Source organism: Meleagris gallopavo, chromosome 4, assembly GCF_000146605.3.
Source record: "Meleagris gallopavo isolate NT-WF06-2002-E0010 breed Aviagen turkey brand Nicholas breeding stock chromosome 4, Turkey_5.1, whole genome shotgun sequence".
Classification (NCBI taxonomy): domain Eukaryota; kingdom Metazoa; phylum Chordata; class Aves; order Galliformes; family Phasianidae; genus Meleagris; species Meleagris gallopavo.
The window spans coordinates 58,052,072-58,072,089 of record NC_015014.2 but is presented as its reverse complement, the minus strand read 5'-3'; the positions used below and the strand labels follow the sequence as shown (position 1 = coordinate 58,072,089).

General features: G+C 41.7%; 1 protein-coding gene across 1 annotated transcript in view; it reads left to right on the top strand.

Moving 5' to 3' along the window:
* The first annotated feature begins 9,826 nt into the window (after positions 1-9,826).
* CRMP1 (collapsin response mediator protein 1) overlaps positions 9,827-20,018 on the top strand; it is a 29,425-nt gene continuing 19,233 nt past the window's right edge. The window contains exons 1-3 of the mRNA XM_010710408.3: positions 9,827-9,992; positions 14,755-14,939; positions 16,328-16,492. Of these exons, the coding sequence (XP_010708710.2) occupies positions 9,853-9,992; positions 14,755-14,939; positions 16,328-16,492 (490 nt within the window). The 5' untranslated portion in view covers positions 9,827-9,852. The remainder of the gene's footprint in view (positions 9,993-14,754; positions 14,940-16,327; positions 16,493-20,018) is intronic.

The window sequence follows — 20,018 nt, the reverse complement described above, 5'->3', positions numbered from 1 at the left end:
GGGTGCGGAGGGGAGGGGAGGGGGGGAGCGTGGAAAATGAGAGCGCCATGATGCCAGCGCCCACACCTCCTCGCTGGGAATGCATCAAGCGTGTCGAGATCAGGAGTCAAAGGGTTAATCGTCACCATCCTCCTCCTATGTGCATCCAGCGGGACCACAATGGAAGAGCTCTTCCCACGGCAGAAAGAAAGGATCTGGGTCCTTTATTCAGTATATTGTTCCCCATAGACCTATAAGGGCGAGGCGGAGCTGGCGGGGAGGGGGCTTCTGTGGGCGATCTCTCCCTAGTGTGGCCATGCAGAGATGATGTGGGGTCTATCCCTGAGCTGGGCCCTGCTTTGCTCTCGGGAGTTGGGGTGGGGGTGATGGAGAAGGGGTTGGGGCGCTGAGCGAGAGCTTCTGGAGCCGGGGATAGGGCTGTGGGTGGGTGTGGTGGTTACAGAGCCAACGCTGCTTTCAGGACCTGAGCGGTGGCTTTCAGGGGGGCTTCTCGCTTTGGGAGAAGGCAAAATGTACTCTGAAGGCATCACTCAAGCCAGTGTGATGTGACTGTGAGCACCTGAGCACCTTTATCTCTTATAATTGGAAAAAAAATCCTTTAGCTCAAATATTTGGACATGAAGGGAACAGCCCTTTTCTGAAAGCAGGGCTGAGTGATATCAATGGGTGCAACAGCTGCACTTCTCCCTTACCAATGGACATCAGTCAGGATGTGAGCACGGCTGCTGTGTGGGCTCAATGGGGGACAGCTCCTCCTGCTTCAGTTCTGAGAACGTGGTGTGACCCATGCTGGCTGCCCAACTGCTGCTTCCCTTGCACTGGGAGCCCCCCATGCCTGCTAGGTGGGTGCTGGCTGCTCTGTGTGGCGCTCAGCCCTGGTGTGCAGCAGGTGCCCACCTGTGGCTGCTTGAGGTGCTCTTCAGTTCAGAGTAGAAGGCTGCAGAGGAATTACAAGCGCTTGCTTGGGATCAACAGTTCATCCAATGAACTGTTCCTTCACTTCCTCAAATTTCTTTCTATGTGAGGGGAGTGCTGGGAAAAAATGAAAGCCCAAAGCCCTTTCCCTTTGAAATGGGATGCATGGAAGCTACTACAAATGAATATTTATTAATGCTAGTGTTGAGCTTTATGACCAAATCAAAGGCATAAATTAACATCAGAGAAATTGGCAGGCATTGGACTTCAACTGCCTTTTTTATGTCCATCTTTTGCAGTTCTAGGCCCTCTCCTCTCTAGCAAATCAGCACTCTCAGTTACACCTCATACACACCTCCTGCCCCTGAAGCATCCACCAGCTCTAACTGTGCATATCCCCATTCCACATTCCTCATCCTGCACTGAGGAAATGCATTGCAGGTTCAAACCTTCTGGGCTCTGAGGAAATGTGACAGCACTGTAAAGTTATGTAACAACAACAGCAATATTGAAATCGTGCAAAAAATGTCATTTGTTTCTGTGCCTAATTCCTATGGCAGATCTGTGTGGGGATGGGAGCTATCCCATAGCATCCCACACCAGGCCAGCCCCATGCCCACCCTGCAGTCAGGATTTGGCAAGACCACTCTGGGAGTTTGCTGTGGGTCAGGTCTTCATGCAGGAGGAAGCAGGGGATGGTTTCATCTCTGTTCAGGGCTCTCCCTCTATATCCCACACAGTGCTCAATGCTGTCCAGTTGTTGGACTGGAGACACTGTAGCTGGTGTGAGAAGCTCAGTCTTTGAGGCCCCATGCAGGTGCTGAAGTGATGTAAAATAGAGATGTGCTGAACTAGTGTGAGTGCTTTGGTGATGCTCTCAGCAATGTGCTGAGTTCTTGAAGATCTCACTGCCTTGACTCAGGAATGTTGGATGGGGAGGGGACAAGGATCTGTAATGCGTGGTGACCATGGATGCATCTGCAGGAGTGCATTTGTCCTTATGTGCAGCACAGTCATCCAGCGCAGCCATTGCTGAGGTGTTTTTCTGCATGAGGTGGCAATCTTTTGTGCTTGGGTTGTGCTCTCACACAGAGCAGATTTTCCAGGGTGCATCCCCCTGCCTCTTGCTGTAACGTCACCATTGTTCTCCTTCTGTGCAGGATGCTGCATGGAATCAATGGGGATGGTGACACTGAAATAGCCATTGCAAATCATTTTGGCTTGTGTGTTTTGTTAGTGTTTCAACCAAGTTCTCAGCCTAGATGAACTCAGCGTTCTAAGTAAAAAAGCATATGGCTTGTAAGATGTCTGTAGCAGGACTTGTTCCAGTAGCAACTGCAACCATTAAAACAGAATCAGCGTGAGCTCAGTGAGGAGGAGGTGTGAAGACAACTCCACGGAGCAAAGGGAGAAGAGCAGTCAACATAGCCAGTGTATGGGAACACATGGGAGAAGCAAAGGGTGTCTGAAAGCACTGGGGATGAGGTAGCATTCCTGGGAGGGGTCTGAGAATTGGTACTTCCATGGGGGAAGGAGCTGCTGGCTCTGAGCTGATGGACTGTATGATGTCGGGAGACAACTCGCAAGTGAGGTTTTGCAAGGGAAGGATCTCACCACGCTTAGGAAGGAAAGAGAACTGGTATGAGATGAGAAGAAGTAGCAGATGCAGAAGAGTGAAGAGAGGGTGGAGAAATTCGGAGGAGTGGGCACAGAGAATAATTTTAGTTGTAGTCTTTCGGTTTGATTGACATGGAGAGAGATGAGAAGGAAGTAGGATTCAGTTGAAGACAGGAGAATACTTTGAGTCTTAAGCCCTGGTCTGTATGTGGGTCTGTTCCACATCTCCCCTTTTTTTCCCATCCACTTCTGCTTAACAGTGTGGAAATACAGACGGGTGTGTGACTTGCCAAAAGGGTTTGAAAAGCTGCTGAGTGCTGGGCATTGGGAACATTTCCCACATTGTTATCCTGTTATTGGTGCAAGATTTAGACTGATTTGGGCAGCACTTTTTTTGTACTGCTTTAAATCACTTGGTAATGGGATTTCTGGATCTCTTCTTACTCTGCAATATTATATATATATATATTTTCTATCAGTAGCTTTTTAATAGGCTTGGCTGCTCTCAGTTTGCCTGTCTGCTGTGAACATTTGTGAATTCTCGTTGCCTGTTGTTCTGGGCTTGAATTTGGCAGCTCCAGAGATGCTTTTACTGATTGGTAAAAACCAATCAGAAACCACAATTTCTATGACTTTGTGATGTCTTTTTCTTTCCTTTTTTTCTCCAGGAGAGTAAACCCTTGTTTCAGTCACTTCCATCTGCTGCCTTCAATTACATTCACAGTAGGTCTTTTGGTGACCTATCTTTCCATCTCCTTCTCTGGAGGTTAAAATCTTTGGCAGAGGGATAGAAAATGTGGGTTAGGGTGGTGGTTCCTAGAAGTACCACTGCCAGTTTGTCAGCCAGCATCCTCTGTGCCCATCAGGGCTGTCAGTATTAGAACTGCCCTGGGGATTGGTGTTGGAAGGAGAACAGTTGCTGTCTGGAAAGACAAGTAATGTTGAACGTGGTTTTTGAGGAAGTCACAGTTGCTGAGAGCCACCACTGGCACTGAGCCACTTCCCTGACACATGAGGGTCCTGTTCTCTGCTTCTTCCGTTAAAAGTTTATTGGTGCAGTAGAAAGGAGAAGCCTCATTTTCCATACAGTTAGCACAGAGGAGTTCAGCAGCAAAATAATTTGTAGTTTTCTAATCTTTATGCATGTAGAGGTGGCAGCCTTGTACCTTGGGATGGAGTTGCTTTGGAATTACTTTTCCTTGTCTTTTACTGTGCTTATAATCAGATGAAATTTCAACTTGTAGCACACGTCCAGTTCTTGCTTATGTTCCTGCTGAATTATAAATGTCCCCACTGTTTGCAGTAAAATCTACACTCTATGATCTCCTGAGCGTAGTAGTGAGGGCGTAAGCAAAGACGATGATCCTAGTCCACCTTGCACAAGGCTCAGAAGAAGCTACGGAAGGACTGTTGGTGGAGCCTAAGGAGCTATGACTTACACATCTACATGCAAACAATATGCATGTGCACCCACTGCATTCAGCTGGTCAAGATATATTCTCCTGTTCTGTCTGTCTTGCATCCACCTCCTCTGCCAGAGAAGGGGTTCCTTATAGTCTCAGCCAGCTGTCAGCCACTTGTAGTGCCTCTAACTGGTGCGAAGGCTGATATGCCCAGGTAACCTGATACAGGTTTCTGACTAAAACACAGATAAAGGTGCTCTTTAGTTCAGTGGCACGCGGCAGGAAACTGTGCTGAATTGTTGTTATTTATACCCAAGTTCAGCCTTGCCCATGTCTGGCTTGCTGGGATTTTGAGATCAGCTCTAATTGACGTACCCAGTGTGTAACCTGAGAGCTGGGTTTTACAACACACAGTGTGATAAGTTTAACCCCGCAGCACATATTTAGGTGAAACTCCTGCTGATGCCAGTGAGGATTGCCATCAGTGAGATGTTTGTTGTGCTTCTGCTCCAAAAGCAAAGCAAAGATGACATTTACAGCGAAGAAATCCTTGTGGAGTTTGTAGCTGTAGGAGTAGCCCTTTTAGACTGAGTGATTAAGGATGAGAATTGCTAGATGAATAAAAAGCAAGGTCTCCAAAGGGGAAACAAAGGAACATCAGATCTTTTAAATGAATAAAGATGAATGAATATGTTGGCTACAGACCAAGATACAACATTAGTACAATCACCATAATCCTTTCTAAATGAATTTCCATATACTGGAGTACATTTGTTAAGAAAAGGGCCTTAAAAGCAGGATTCTCTTTTAGTAACGTAGCAGACATGATACCTTAAGGATACGATAATTTACAAGTGATTCTCCAAGTCAATTCAGGGATCACTACAGCTAAAAATTACTGCCTATGGAGTGCAACCTAGACATAAAATTCAAAAGAAAGGGTGGAATTGTGTTGATTAAAAGCACATCATCTTCTATAAGCAGAAAGCACTCATGAAATCCCATTTATAGCTCTTTGATCATTATGAAAGGATTTTAAGCAAGCATTCCTTGTGGGAAGGATGTCTTTCTTCCTTTGGCATTAAGTTAAAAAATGTTCCTTATTTGTAAGTATTTGCTAAACCCGAAGTAGCTGAACCATATAGTATTGCAAATGGTTCTCAGTCTGACTGGCTCTGAACATAGGTAGGCAACCAAACATATCTAAAAAAGAAATATAATGTAAATCTCTCATTTACTATGGGAAATAAGAAACGCACAGAAGCACAGAAGAGCTCTCTCTCCATGGTCTGCCAGTGAGAGTTTTGCTTTTGGGGCACTGCTCCCTTACGAATATTCATAGCCAAGGAGAACACAAACATCATCCTGTGGCTTTTAAAATAGGGATGCTGTGGTGTTTTTTTTGGCTCACAATGGTCCTTTTAAAGACTTAGTAATAATGGATTCTACCTTTCAAATGCTGAAAAGTAAAGATGAATGCCATGGCTGTATGTGAGATAACATAGCCCACTGCCTTCTTATGTCTGTTATATTATGTTATGTGCCTTTTAAGCCACATACTTATGGGCAGAGAACTGAAAATACAGGTGAATTCGGAATTTGAACTGTTCTTTAACTGCTGTTTAGCATAAAATCGTTTGTCATCTTCAGGGCCCTTCACTATTCTGGATTTTAGAGAATACACCCATTGTTGCTGTGGAGATTTGAGGACAATGGTATATTCTAGTAAGTCCTTGCAGTTGTGCAAAGGATGAAATCACTACAGAGTGTTTTCTTCTCCTTTAGGCCTGGAAATATTGGGGCTAAAAGTGTTGCAAAACCTTTGCAGTTGGCAATGGCTGCAGTGCAGCAATCATGAAACTCCAAATCTAAGCACAAAGCAGCACTCAGACCTATTTGCTGAGTACATCACGTGGATTTCATTGTAGTTAAATTGTAAAGCAAACTGTAAATGATTAAAAAGACATTATTTCTTGATTTAGAGTTGGTTGTGTAATAGATAGACATTCTATTCTTGAAAGAAAAACAAAAATAGAATATATCAGCTTGCAGCCTGGACAGATGCTGGTATTTGATTAAAACACTACTCCTGAACTCTCTTTGACTCTTTTTGTGTAGTTAGAATAGATAATGTCAGATTCTTTCTTGCTTTTTCTTTCCCCAACCTCCATTTTGTACTGTAGGTGTGGTTTTCTCTGAGAGGTGCATGCAAGCACAGTACAATGCATGTTGGTACTGCAGAGAGGTGTGTTTTCTACAGCTTGTGCTGCATTGTGCTATGGCATGCTGCACCAGTTTTAAATAATATTTATTTTTTATATCAGTTCATGTCAGTTTTATTCCTTCTGTTGCTGCGATTTGCAGATGTTCTAGAAGACTGAGGATGTAAAAAATATTTGAATTTTGTTTTATGTAGTAGTTTTAAATACATGTAGCTCTGAGCGCAGTAGGTAAATGAAAAAAGGGATAGTTTAAATTTCTTTGCAGCTGTTTCTCCTCTAACATTCAAATCTAACATTTGGATCATTTTGATCTGAAGATAGTGATAAATGATTTACTAACCCAAGGGATTTGAATTCCCCGGCAGTTGTGCAGGGAAGTGATGCAGAATTGAGGCCCCCCAGTAGCTTCATACGCATTGTGTGGGTCACTGCATGTTGGTTCACACCCTTGCTCGGCTCTGCTGGCCCTTTATTATGGGGAACACTTGAAAATATGAACATACTTCAGAAAGAGCTGAGCCAAGCTGATTTTAAAAAACCCAAACATCAAACCAGGCGATTTGTACAAACTGTCACCAGCCTACAGATGTTTCGTGTTGCTCATGCTGTAGTGCAGACAATAGCTGTAACAGAGCAAAAGCCTGGTGTCTGGGCTCCTCCTCCCACAGCAAGCGATGCTGAGGCTGTGGCATCTCCTTCTGCTGCCGTGAAAACTACTGTCATGTCACAGACTAAGCTCAGTGGCTTTGCTGCCAGATGAAGCAGGAGAAGCCGGCCTGCGATCAGTGAAATGTCAGCAGGAAAGCAGTACATGGGGTTTGAAGGTGGAGTGCTGTGAGTGAGAGGAGCCGAGTTGCAAGGAGCTGGAGCATTTACAAAATGGAGCTGCGAGGATGCACGAGGCCCTGCTGCTGCTGTCTCACCCAGCCACAAACCCAGAAGCAAACAGCTTTGCTGCAGCAATAGGTGGAGGAGAAACACCTCGGCTCAATGCCTCTATAAATGCTGAGCAATTGTATGCACTCACAGTGGTGCTTCCCTCCCCTCCCATGTCAGTGAGAGCAGAGATTTTTGTCTTGAAGCTTGGCACCCAGTGAATTGCTCCATTTCAATGTTCGTTGTAATTCCCCCTCTCGCTGCGCAGTGTTCCTGCTGTCAGGCGCATAAAGGCTTGTACTGTGGTTGCTGGGCTGAGCAATGAGCACGCTGTTGTTTGCATTGTGAGAGCACCCGGAGGTCAGCCTGTGGCTGGGGGCACATCTGAGAATTGGGCAAAGAAAACGTCCTGCATGAGGGGATTTATGGCTGGGAGCAGGAAACATGGCCTAGCATTAGGTGGTGGAGGCCTGCATTTGGGGCACTCCTCCTACCCTGCTTTCCCCATGGTGCAGCTTTCCTCCGGCCTGCAGTGCTGTCAGGGAGAGGAGGACTTTGGTCACAAGTTTTTTTGGCACATTTGGCACTGTGTAAAGAAAATTGCAAGGTCTGACTTGAGATTCTGGTGCCTGTCAGCATCCTCTGTGTCAAAGTACCCTTCATAGAATCATTGAGGTTGGAAAGATCACTAACATCATCTAGTCCAGCCATCAACCCATCACTATCATCATTTACTTGTCCTTCTGGCTCGTAGTAATCTGTAGCTCTTCCTACAGATGCACTTACAACTTGAGCAGTTGGGAAAGGTTCCAGCAAATCCCTTTTCATCAGGATGTGCCGATTCACTCGGATCAACATGTCTGTCGGGAATGTTTCCACATCTGTTGGTCCTGATGAGAACTGGGCAAGGCTCCACAGACATCTGCATGGTAGCTTATGTCCCCAGTAGTTGGGAGATCTGGGGAGCAATGGGAAGCATCAGAATCTGTGGATTTTTGGCAGCCTCATCTCCCATGGCTTCCTGTTCATGGCTGGGGACATTAGCCAACACCCAGCACAGGTGCAAGATCTGCTTCCTTTTACAGCAGTGTTGGAGGGTTTGTTTTTTCTTTTGAGCAGAATGATGTCAGGAATTTTAATATTGAAGGGCTCTGTGAAGTGTGGTTCTCTTTCTTGGGCAGTTTCTTAGACCCTCTGAAATGCTGAAGGAGTGATTTAGATCTAAATAGTCAATAATCCTTTATAAACTATAAATGAGTCATCATTTAATGGATGACTCACATAATTGAGTACTTTCTTGAGACTGGGTTTGTATCCTTTTATTTTCAAATTCTTCTAATGCCTCCTTTTGACCCATATATTTTTATATAAAATGTATAAAATCCTTTTTTGTGTTTACAGTTGTTCTACTGGAGTTGTACTTCGTTTTACTTTAGTCTATCTGATTTTCCTGGCCTGTTACATTTATTTCTATGTACTATGCATCTTTTTCTGTTTTGAAAGGAAAAAGTATAGAACATCTCTATGAGCATGCAGATTTTTGACTCATTAGCAGTGGTACATGCAGTGTTCCAGTAGAATTCCCTGTCCATATCAATGAGCTCTTGCCTCTTTGTGCTAAGACAGTGTTAACATGTAAGAAGGCAGTTCTCCACGGGTCAGTGAACAGTGTATAAATCATCATGGTGAGGAGATACTACTGCCAGCACATGGCAAAATAATTTATGACTTTTCAAGCTGCTGATTTGCAAGCACTGTAATTATGAGTGACAGCAGAGAGACTGGGAAGAGAACATGGAGCCCAGTCTGGCAAGTTCCAGAGTGAGGACTTGCATTTGTCTGCATCTTTTAAGGCAAGGATTCCAACACCCAAGGCAGGTCCCAGTGATTACTGCAATGCAGATCTGGGCATTGACTCCCCCCTACCTGAGAAGAGCCTCAGACTCTCTGTGTGCATCTCCTGTATTTATATGCACTGTATTTAAAATGTCTTTATAAATAATAGGTAGTTCTCCCTTCATGCTTCTCTAGATTCATATGGAGGGCTATCTAGGTTTCAGACCTGCAAAAAATTTGAATACAAGCTCAATGTTCAACATTAGGCCTACATCAGAGAAGTTACATTGAAGAAAGGTTATTGTTACATCCCTAGTTCTGGCTGAGCATTTTTTATCTGTAAATTTTTAGGAGCTCTCAGTTGTTGTCTTAGTTTCATAGATGAGAAAGCATATTGAATTGTTCAGTTGTTTTCTAAACTGGGAACTTGAGACATGCATGGTTTATGTGTGTGAGTCATCCTGTAATTAAGCCAAGAACTGAGTCAGGAGTGAGGAGTATAAAGCATGGACAAAATATAGATTCTGAGTTATTGTTTGGTGAGCCAAGGAAATAATTTATAATAAATGGCTTATTTAAATATATGAATGGGGTGAGAAAGTTCTCACTGCTTCAGGGTTTTTCGGCATTCACAGTCACTTGGCAAAAGTCTTTCAAAAGCATTATGCGCTGAAGTTGCAGACTTCTCCTGTCTCTGGGTAGGGTGCTGGTGTTTCCAGCATGACTCCTTCAGAAAGGGAATTAAAACTCTGCTTCTTCTGAATATACTGTGGTACACTGGCTCCTGCATGTGCTTTAAGAATGGGACCACTGTGATATCCCCAAAAAAGCAGTAATAAGCACTCAGTGAAACTATGGTTTTCTATTCTACCATCTATGTACTCACCTGAATCTATGGCATAGATCTGTATATAGGGTGAGTGCTTTGATGATAATGACTTTGCATATACTATAAGCCTATTTGATATAATCAGTATGTTGTTATGTTTATTTATTTGAACAAAACCACATTTCTTCCTCTTCTTCCCTCCCAGAGTGACCGACTACTCATTAAAGGTGGAAGAATTATCAATGATGACCACTCCTTCTATGCGGACCTATACCTGGAAGATGGAATTATAAAGTTGGTTTTTTAAATATTGAACTTTTTTTGCATGCCTGCTAGCATAGCCTAATGTGATTTCTTGATGGCACTGACCTCATTCCTTGCAACTAACGTCCTGGTTACTCTTGGTTACTCCCGATGTGGAGTCATTGTTGGGGAGCACTAAGTAATGAAATTCTGCCATTTAATCTTTTGCTGGTATTAGATAGGTAGAAAATTCTTTAGCTGTAAAGGGAAAATGTTTGATCTGTGAACAGTTCATTTCTAGCTTTGGCCAAAATAGCCAAACCAAGGCAGGCAGGTACAGTCTCTTAAAGCAAGAAGTATATACGATGAGTATTTTTTGAGTCCATACATAGCAAGAGGATTATTACAGCTTCACCTTCACCCCAAACGCAAATGCAGCCATGGTGTACAGGATCGTGTAACAGAGAAATACGTCCATGACCTGTTACACAAGTCTAAGGTGGGGGAGGTTGGACTTGATGGTCTTTAAGGTCTTTTCCAACCTGAGCAATTCTATAATTCTATTGTATGTTCTGTTTGTACAGTGGTGTTATGTATTACTCATATGTCCCTTTTCTTGCTTAGAAAAGGTATCTGGTCTTCAGTTTTCATGCCGTTAGAAAATTCTGCTGATTTATTGACTATATAGCATAGGAACTGGGGAGGTATTCCTTAGATGAATTAAAAAATATGTATTACTGAAAGTTCAGTAAAGAATAACAGGGATGTAATGTAACTCTACTGGTCATACTGAGGAGATGAGAGTTTGTAGTTTTGATGAATTATGTGTGTGTGTAAGCACTATAATGTAAATAAGGATCAAAAATTTTTCTCAACTACTAAACATTTTCTTTCATGACCTAACAAATTTGGTCTCCAGAGGCCACAGTTTAATGCACAGAAGCATAATTACGGTTATATGGTAAATAATTAATTGCCTACTTGTTTTCAGAGTTCCTTTTCTTAACAAGATATCATCAGATTAAAAGTCTGCTTCTTTATATATCTATGCCTATATACATTATTCATGACTTAGGTTATTGCAACACAAAAAAACTAAGCTTATTTTTGATATCTTAAATTTTAAAATGCCTTCATCTTTGTCAAAGGAGGGGAGCTTGCTATTGAACAACCTGAGCTGTGACTGGTGTTCTGAGTTTATACAACTTGAGATTTTTCTGTGCTCTGAAAAACTCAGTTGTTAATTTGCAAGTGCAGCCTGGTGTGAGTAGGGCTTGGGTCCTACCTGTGTTCTGATGGTAAATTCTACAGTTTAGAAAGTGTTGTGTTTTCTGGGATTGATCTTTATTTTCTCCAGCTGAAACTGCCCCCTGTGTCTAGGTATTTAACATAGTCGTTAAGTTTTGATCAAGGTCCTTTGGAGGTGAATCTTGAACTTCAGTCAGCCACGTTTTAATTGATACTCTAACTCTCCAGCTGTAGATCCGGCTGATAATTCTTTCCACAAAATGGAATGAATGCTAAACCTCTCTACCTAGAATAGGCAGTAGTGTGATGGCTTTGCCAAGATATGAAGATCAGGGATCATTTTCCTGTTCTGCAGTGGAAACTGATTAGAAAATAGAGGTTGAGTTTCTCTTGCAGACTAATGAAATGAAGTAGGGTCCACTAAGACCTACATATCTGCAGATTGTTCTGCAGAGAGGAATGCACATGTAATGGATACATTTGAAGATTATCTATAGTTTGGAAGATGATAAAGGCTTTTTCCTACCTATCTGGGCTCAAACTGGCTCACTATGTACAAGGGAGCATGAGCTTTTTTTCCAGCTGAAACACAAGCTCTGCATGATGAAATGGGAGCTGAGAGGCTGTGCTTTGGTATCTAAATAGTAATTAAGATATTCAGTAATTTAAATTGCTAGCAGTACATAAATAATACATTTTGCCTACATCTTTCCTGTTTTTGTTATTCACATGAAGAAATGAACCCTGGTCTTGGTGCCAAGCAGTAGGTCACACTGTCTGCTGCTTGCTGTCCTCTGCTCCATCCCTGCCAGTGGAAGGTGTGGGTTCACTCCTGGTGTAGGGAACCAGCAAGTGTGCAGGATGGGTCACAGGGGACTGGAACTGGGCCAGCAACAAGCCAAGGTAGAGGGAGCCTGAGATGTCTAAAAGAGATCTGGTCGATAGTGGCTGATATAACTTAATTGAGTTCTGGGGGCGTTTTCCAGCTTTTTCAAGTTAAGCTTACAAAGAGTCAAAGACTGATGTGATACCACTGTTATTCTTTTAATCAATTTGCATATATCAGAATGTGCCAGCTTGCTCAATTGAGAACTGTAGAGTGCATCAACTTTCCATAGACCAATTTTTCTAGCTTGCTGAGTTGCTGGTGCATCAGAAAAGCAGCTCAATCATTTATACTGTGCCTAGGATAGTTACCTGTGCAGCTGTATTTTTTCTCCCCCAGGTAACTGAAGCCCATTCTTATTAACATACATTTAGTATTAACAAGTGAGAAATTCAGGAATCTCATCACATTATCTCTTTATGTTTGAATCAGTCAGAGTAAAAATAACCTTGAATGCCTTCTCTCAGCAGCCTTAATCTTTATGCCAGGCAAGAGATGGGACAGGATCCTGACAGGTAGTAGCACAGCGTCATCCACAAAGACCATTTGGTCCTGTATCACTTCAGCATGGATGACTCCAGTGACTGCCAAATAAGCTGTTGCTCAGTATTGAGCAATGAGTCATCAAAAAACTTCAGTACATACTTAGCACTCTTTTACTTCATTTAGATGTGTGTCTTCTTGAATAGGGAACTGGTAGATACTGATTGTGGAAGAACATGAAAGTGAATTGCTTTTATATTTTTTGCATAGGTTTTCTTTAGCAATATTATGTGGTGTGGTAGCCCTTGGAGTGCAAGTCCACCTTAAACATATTTAAAATAAATAGATGGTATTTATTTATTTATTTATTTTATTTCCAAGCCATGCTGTTCAGACCTGAGGATTGTTCAATTAAAATTTTGGGAATGGATTCAACTAACAAAAATCAATGCAGCACATTATTATCCATGGGGCTACCTAACTTTCTCTATGCTCTCAATCTGCTTGTGGGCTGGAATGTCGTATGGTATGCCTTTGCAATTCAAATTTTAACAGCAGAGACACAAACCGTGTTTGTGCCATTTGATGTGCTGGGTTGCTTTTGCGTATCAGTTCCACGTATGTCATGGCACCATTAGCATTCCCCACCACTGTAAACAGGTTATGACACGCTCCTAATGCTGTATGTGTTAATAAATATTAGACATCAGATACAGAGCTGCGTGTCTTCAAGCCATGATATTATCAAGTCTCACAAGCTAAGCACTTTTGGATTTGTTCAGCACTGAGGTAAGGCCGCAGCTCGGGCTGCTCAGGGGTGTTTGCTCACAGAATGGCTGTGCTTCCCTGCAGCAAAACCCCACTGTGCTGGGAGAGCCAAGCTGCTGGAGGTGGCATTTTTGCATAGGGTATGAAGCAAATTCTTGACCTCTTGGGGCTATTTATTAACTCTGGTGGTTTGGCCAAATTCCAGTTTGAATAATTATCCTTGTTTTTTCACTGATTTTAATTAACGGCTTTATTCATCTTCTGTTCTAACTTGTTGTGATTGGCTGTTAATCAGGCACTGTTTTGCTCCATAAGTGGGAGTTGCATTTTAATATGGGAGAAACAGATGCAGCAGCTCAGATGTCTGGGGTGTTTGTTTAGCTGTGGGTAAATGTTATTTTATCCCAGACAAAAGGAAATTAAGGCAGGGACTGACTGTGTATCAGAAATATGAGATCAACTAAATGAACTTAAAGTGCGTTATGATTGTCTCTAAGCCCAGATAGATGAAGGGGTAGCAATGCAGAGACACAGCTCCCACACTTTTCCTCTTTGACAGTACAAAACAGACTTTAAAAATGTAATGTGGCTTTGAAATTTAAAGGTTAATTTACTCAATCATGTCTGTGAATCTCAAAGTATTTTGATTGTAGCTATCTGGAGTTCACTTGATATCAGCATGGGGGACAGATTAATATTTTTAGTAGTGAAAACAATCCTGTTTTGAAGATCTGTAAGGGGAAAGATAGCAACAGCATTTGAAATCGTTTCTACTCAGTTGTGTGGAATGTTCCACTAAGCTTTAATTGCAGGAGGGGAATGAAGAATATGTGACATAGTAGGCTAGATTTGTTTGAGTCTCAAGTATGTATTTCTATATCTCAGCATATTTATATTTCCTTTTAAGGATAAATTCACACTGCTTGATTACAAAATAATTATAGCTCCTTTGTGCCGTCCATTTTGCCTCTGCCATATATTTGTAATTCTAACTTACTGTCATATTTGATCTATGTTTTTCTGTCTTCTGATAGAAGTTAATTTAAAATACTGGAACTCCTAAGAGAATGTTAACTCCAGATATTTGTAATTGTTTAAAGATAGGATGCTTAGGTTTCATTTTCAGTCATATTAAAAAAAAAAAACAGTTTTTAACGTTGGCACATTATGACATTTTTATTGGCCACAAGAGCAATGCAAAGCAATTAGAGCATGTGGCCTAGCTAACAGACTCGTGGATGCTTTGTTCTGCCAGTGTTGTGCAGAACAGCCAGAGCAGGTGGTTGTGTTTGTCCCTTCTTTTAAGTCTCAGTTCTTTCTGCCTTTTGTATGGTCCCTAGTTTTCTCTTCCCTGTGCACCCCAGATAAGTTCTGTCCCCTTTGCTTCACTGTTTAAGTAAAGTAATATTGCCTTTCCTTGCTGCCTAGGCAAATAGGAGAGAATCTAATTGTTCCTGGAGGAGTCAAGACCATAGAGGCTAATGGGCGCATGGTTATCCCTGGGGGAATAGATGTCAACACTTACCTACAAAAGCCCTACCAAGGAATGACTACTGTTGATGACTTCTATCAAGGCACAAAAGCAGCTGTAGCAGGGGGCACAACCATGATCAGTGAGTATTGGCAGAATTACCTCTTCCCATCCCAAGTCAAAGCCCAGGTATTGTAGGTGGAGACAGCTACAGGAGGCTCCGTACTGATATTCTGAAATCTTCTCTGATTAATACTCAAATTTCTGGGTGCTGTTTTGGAGATTCCAGGGTTTGCCTGAAAGTGAACCTACCCTCAGAAAAAAATAGCAGCACAGGAATTATTTCTTGGATTTCCCTCTGACAAGCATAAGGAGTAGTATACTTACTTCTGGGATTTTTAAAAAGCAGTGTTGTTACTGCTATAATTATATGACACAGACCATGTGGCAAAGATCTGTTGGTCCTACTTAGTGGCATTTCAGAGACTTTGGGAATAACAAGATGCTTATTTGTGAACTTGGATTTGGCATGAAGAATGGAGGAAGTTCTCACTGGAGGTGTCCTGGAATCCTTGGTGGATGGGAGAAGTGTTTCTAGTTGTTACACTGTGTACTATAGGGCATCTTCATTTCTCTCCTGACGGCAGCGTAGAGCTGCCCAATGGCTCTCTGAATTGGGATGTGGCTATATTTGCTGAACAGTGTTGCCTATTACCTATGTTCAGAAGCAAGTATCAGCTGAAAGAATGTCTGGTGACAAGCAAGAAGTATGCTGCTGTTCATTACTTTTGTTAGAAATTTTTTCAATGTATGTTCTTCAGTTGAAGCTTCCTGTAAAACATTTTGTTTGCATATGCCATCAATAAGCCCATCTTACTTTGTTTCCATAATGTCATGTGACGTAGGTTAGCAAAATGATAACTGTACATAACTTAACTTATGTTGTATGACTTGGTGGCATTATCACATGCTGAAAACCTGAAAGCCAAGATGTGTAATTCCAGTACGCACAGTCTGCCATGTGGTATGGCCAAGTGTTTGTGCTCTGCAGCCTCTCTGTTCAAGCATTTGGCAATATTCCCAATTCTGGCTGCTGAGAAAGCAATCAGCATCTTCACTGATACATTAGTAAGGCAGAGTAAGCCAATTCAGAGGCTAGGAAGCACTGGTTAATAGTAATACTTGAAATACATAGAAATGGACGCATGAGATAATAAATAGGTCTTTTCTTAGAAAGCAGTTAGTGGAAAGTTAAATATCTCCTGAACCATGAGATATTCAGGTCTCTTGCTGCGCAACTGTTGTTGCTGTACCAAGCAACTTGCCGGAGACACCTTTAGCATACACTGTCCACAAAGCCTGTTGTTCCTGAGACAACAGGATCTGGCTAACATCCTGAAGTTACTTCAGGGCACAGAAACTTCCCTGAAGGCTGCTGTTTTGGCTGGGCTGGCAGAAGGCTAGTTACAAGGACAGAGGAAATCCAAATAGTGTGTAGACTGAGTAAGAGACACTGATTCTCTTTTTCAGTTGACCACGTGCTTCCAGAGCCTGGATCAAGTTTACTGACATCCTTTGAGAAGTGGCACGAGGCAGCTGACACCAAATCTTGTTGTGATTACTCTCTCCACGTGGACATCACTAGTTGGTATGATGGGATTCGAGAAGAGCTGGAAGTACTGGTGCAAGATAAAGGTTAGTGAGTGAAAATAAGCACCATTTTTGTGTTTATTAAATGTCATATGGAGGTAAGATTTGGTAGTAGTTTAAAGAATACATGATCCAGAAAAGGAATGCACAGGTGCTGGGTATGCTTCCCAAGGTTGTACATTACTTTGAACTTTTGTATTTCCTTGCTGCTTTGTAAGTGGACTTCGAGGCTTGTGCATTAGAGCCCATTTGACCTCAAATTAAGCCCAATTATGAACGGCCAGCTCATCACGTGTCTGAGAAAGTCTCATCACAGGCAGTTACAAATTTCTCAGCAGTTTCTTAAGATAATTTGCTTGTCAGAAAATTATTATAGAAAATGCCTATATTTTTAAAATAGGTTCAAGTTATTAGAGAAAAGAGAGCCTAAAGTTAGGTACCGGATAATGAAAAAGTGTCCTGATTTTCACAAGTTCATGGTCTCCTGTGGCTTCCCTAATGTTACTAGAAGATGTTTTGTATCAGGACTCAGAAAAACGAGGTCAGTTATTTAGGGGTCTGTTTAAAAACTCAGAGGCTTGATTCAGTTCAATTAACAAGTCTGCTGTCATGTGACATACTGTAGGTTACCCTACCTGACCTCCTGCTACCATTCAGGAACAGGACAGATAAAATGTCTAATAAATCCTCTTCCACACCTGCTGCTTCAGCGTAGGAGAGGCATATATGGCAGGGCATCTTGGTAGCACCACATACCTATGTGCCTTCAGAAAACAAATCATGGTCTAGTTCCTGTCTGACAGCCTGGGTTTTCCGCCAGAAACGTATTTTTTCAAGTATTTTTCATTTGATACATTCTTCCTATATTAATTAGGGGGAATATTTTCTGAAACAGTATTAAATACCATGAAAATCAGAATGACTCTTTTGTTGGAAAGTCTTAAGTAGTACATTAATGCATCATTCTTTAAGAGGTGTAGTGCTAGTAATGACTTAGATTTGAAAAATTCTCTTTAGGTCACAATATACTATCAAAGTAGAAACATGAAGCAAAAGTTGTTCACTAAGTTATTGTGGAGGAATTTATCTTCTACTGCAGCATGCTAGCAGCACATTTGCAGCATAACCAGGCTTTAGGGAAAAAAACAAAAACAAAAACAAAAACATTTCAATTAGCAAGATGGCATATAATTCAGAGAAACTGCTGCTAGTCTTCATTTGGATTTTTTTTTACAAGGTGATGGCATCTGTTAATACTGATGGTGCTATTCCTCTGTTATCAGTGCTAACATGGACACACTGAAGTGCGTTAGCTGAATATCAGACAAGAGTGCTGTGCTTTCTTTCAAAGCTTAGATATTATTTTCCAGAGCTCCTGGATCACACGTGGCTCAGCACTTCCAAACGTGCCTGGGGCTTATATTAAGAGCCCAGTGCTCAGTTGGGTTAACAGTTTTCTCCAGCTATAGAAATGTGAGTTTTCACCCTTCAGGGAAGGCAGGGAGCTATTCACCCATTTCTGATCCTTGGTGGCATCTTTGGTTGCAGCAGCACTAAGAGGTCACTTTTGATCTTCTGGATGCTGCAGTGTCTTAGCCAATGAGAATTACTTTTGTGTGTGGGGAGACACAAGTTATGGATGAGTATGAAAGCACAAGCAGAATAGGAAATAATTCAGTGTGGCAAGGACTTTCAAATTAATGGGTAATATCTGCTGATAATTGGAAACATTTGAGCCAGCTGGTGCAGGTAGACTTGATATGAATGGAATGACACTGGTTTTCATCATCTGAGAATCTGGATTGAATTTAATCTCAGCTGATTGTTTGGTGGGAGAATTAGGCAAGGAGCAGGGCTCAGTTAATCACATTTCTGCTGCTGCTGTACTTTGTCATGAAGTGTAATTGAATAATTAATCAGTTTTAAATCAACACAAAGTTAATTTAAGGAGATGTAGGATTTAGATGGGCCTAGAGATTTTGTAGAATCAAATGTTTATTACAGAGCTTTTAGCTTTTTAACAACTAGTTTTTGATTGTGATTCTCCAGTATATATAAAGGCACAGCAGCCTGAACTGTGTTGACAGAGGCCTTGATGATCCCTTTAACTATTGTACTTCATTAAAAAATTTGTTAGAAATTTGGAGAGGATTCTGTTGAGTACCCTGGTGCAAGAATGAGAACCCACCCATGATTTGAAAAAAGTTATAGCATGTAACAAATGTTAAACATGAAGTAAAATATGCAATGGACCAGGTCTTTGAACAGGCACGTATTCGCTGTGAGGTGATTGAGGCACCAGACCTAAGTAATTAGTCAAAGAATCTAGAGTTGAATATCTGTGTGTGTAATCTGGTGTTATTTTACCTTGGTATCTTGTCAAGGTAGTTCCTTTGCAAAATAGGATGGCTTGAACTATCTTTGTGTTGGCTGTAAAAGCTAACTGTGAAGCGTCCTTCCATTTTGTGGGTGCCTGATGTAGTTATCTGTAATTTCTCCTTCTGCACTATGGAAGCTGTCAGTAAGGAAGCAGGATCACGTCCCATAGCTGTCTCTTCTGAGATGCCTTTTACTCCCATGGATTTTATAGCTAACATTAATTTGAGTGGGAGCAAAACTCACAGTCAAGTTGCCAAAGTTAGAAAGGGGCCTAAAAGAAAAGGGAAGAGATTTTGTGATGCTTGGGTAATGCTTGTCTTCCAACTGTAATGCCTTGATAGGACAAGAGGAAATGGTTTTAAATTAAAGGAGGGGGAGATTTAGATTAGATATCAGGGGGAAGTTTTTCACAGAGAGGGTGGTGAGGTCTGGCAGGGTAGATGGGACTGCAGGTATGAGTCTGTAATTGTTGGCACCAAGTAAAGCAGTCTTTGACTGTTTTTAAACAGGGATATACTGAGTGTGCTGAAAACATGTAATATGAACAGTCTGAGAGATTACAGCTGCTTAGGTCTATGTGTGTTTTTTGGGGATCCTGAAAAATAGAAAATAAGTAAGATAACTGGCTGAGGTGGCTCCATGGTTCTGGCTGGATTTGCTCAGCTTGAAAGGCAGTGAGGAAGGACTAGTTCCCCCGTCATATTTCTTCCTGAGCTGCCTGGCCTTAGCAGAAAGACATAATACCAGTGATCATTTCAAGGTTTTATCCTCCACGTATTGCAGAGTATTTTAGCCTTGTAATTGTGAATAAACAAATTCTCTGCTTGAGCACGAACCAAACCTTCTGCTTGAGAATATGTCTGCATGCCTAGATGCATGAAGAATTTGTAACCAGGGAGCATTATTCATTCAGCACAGCCAACATACATAACGTGCACAACTCTCCTTCTTTTTCCTCTTGCCACAGGAAGCTCAGTTTTCCCAGCAGCTATTTTGAAATGCAGCTTACATGGCTTAACTTAGAATTGACTTTTCTTTTAGGCTGGAGAAGTGTGAGATCAGTTCCTGTGCCAAAATAGGGATATTGTCAGTAGACTAAAGAGTAAGGCAAGTTTATAAACTAATATAAATCCATATGTACAGAAAATATAAACAGAAGAGGTCTAGAATTCCCATTCTCTATTAGAATATG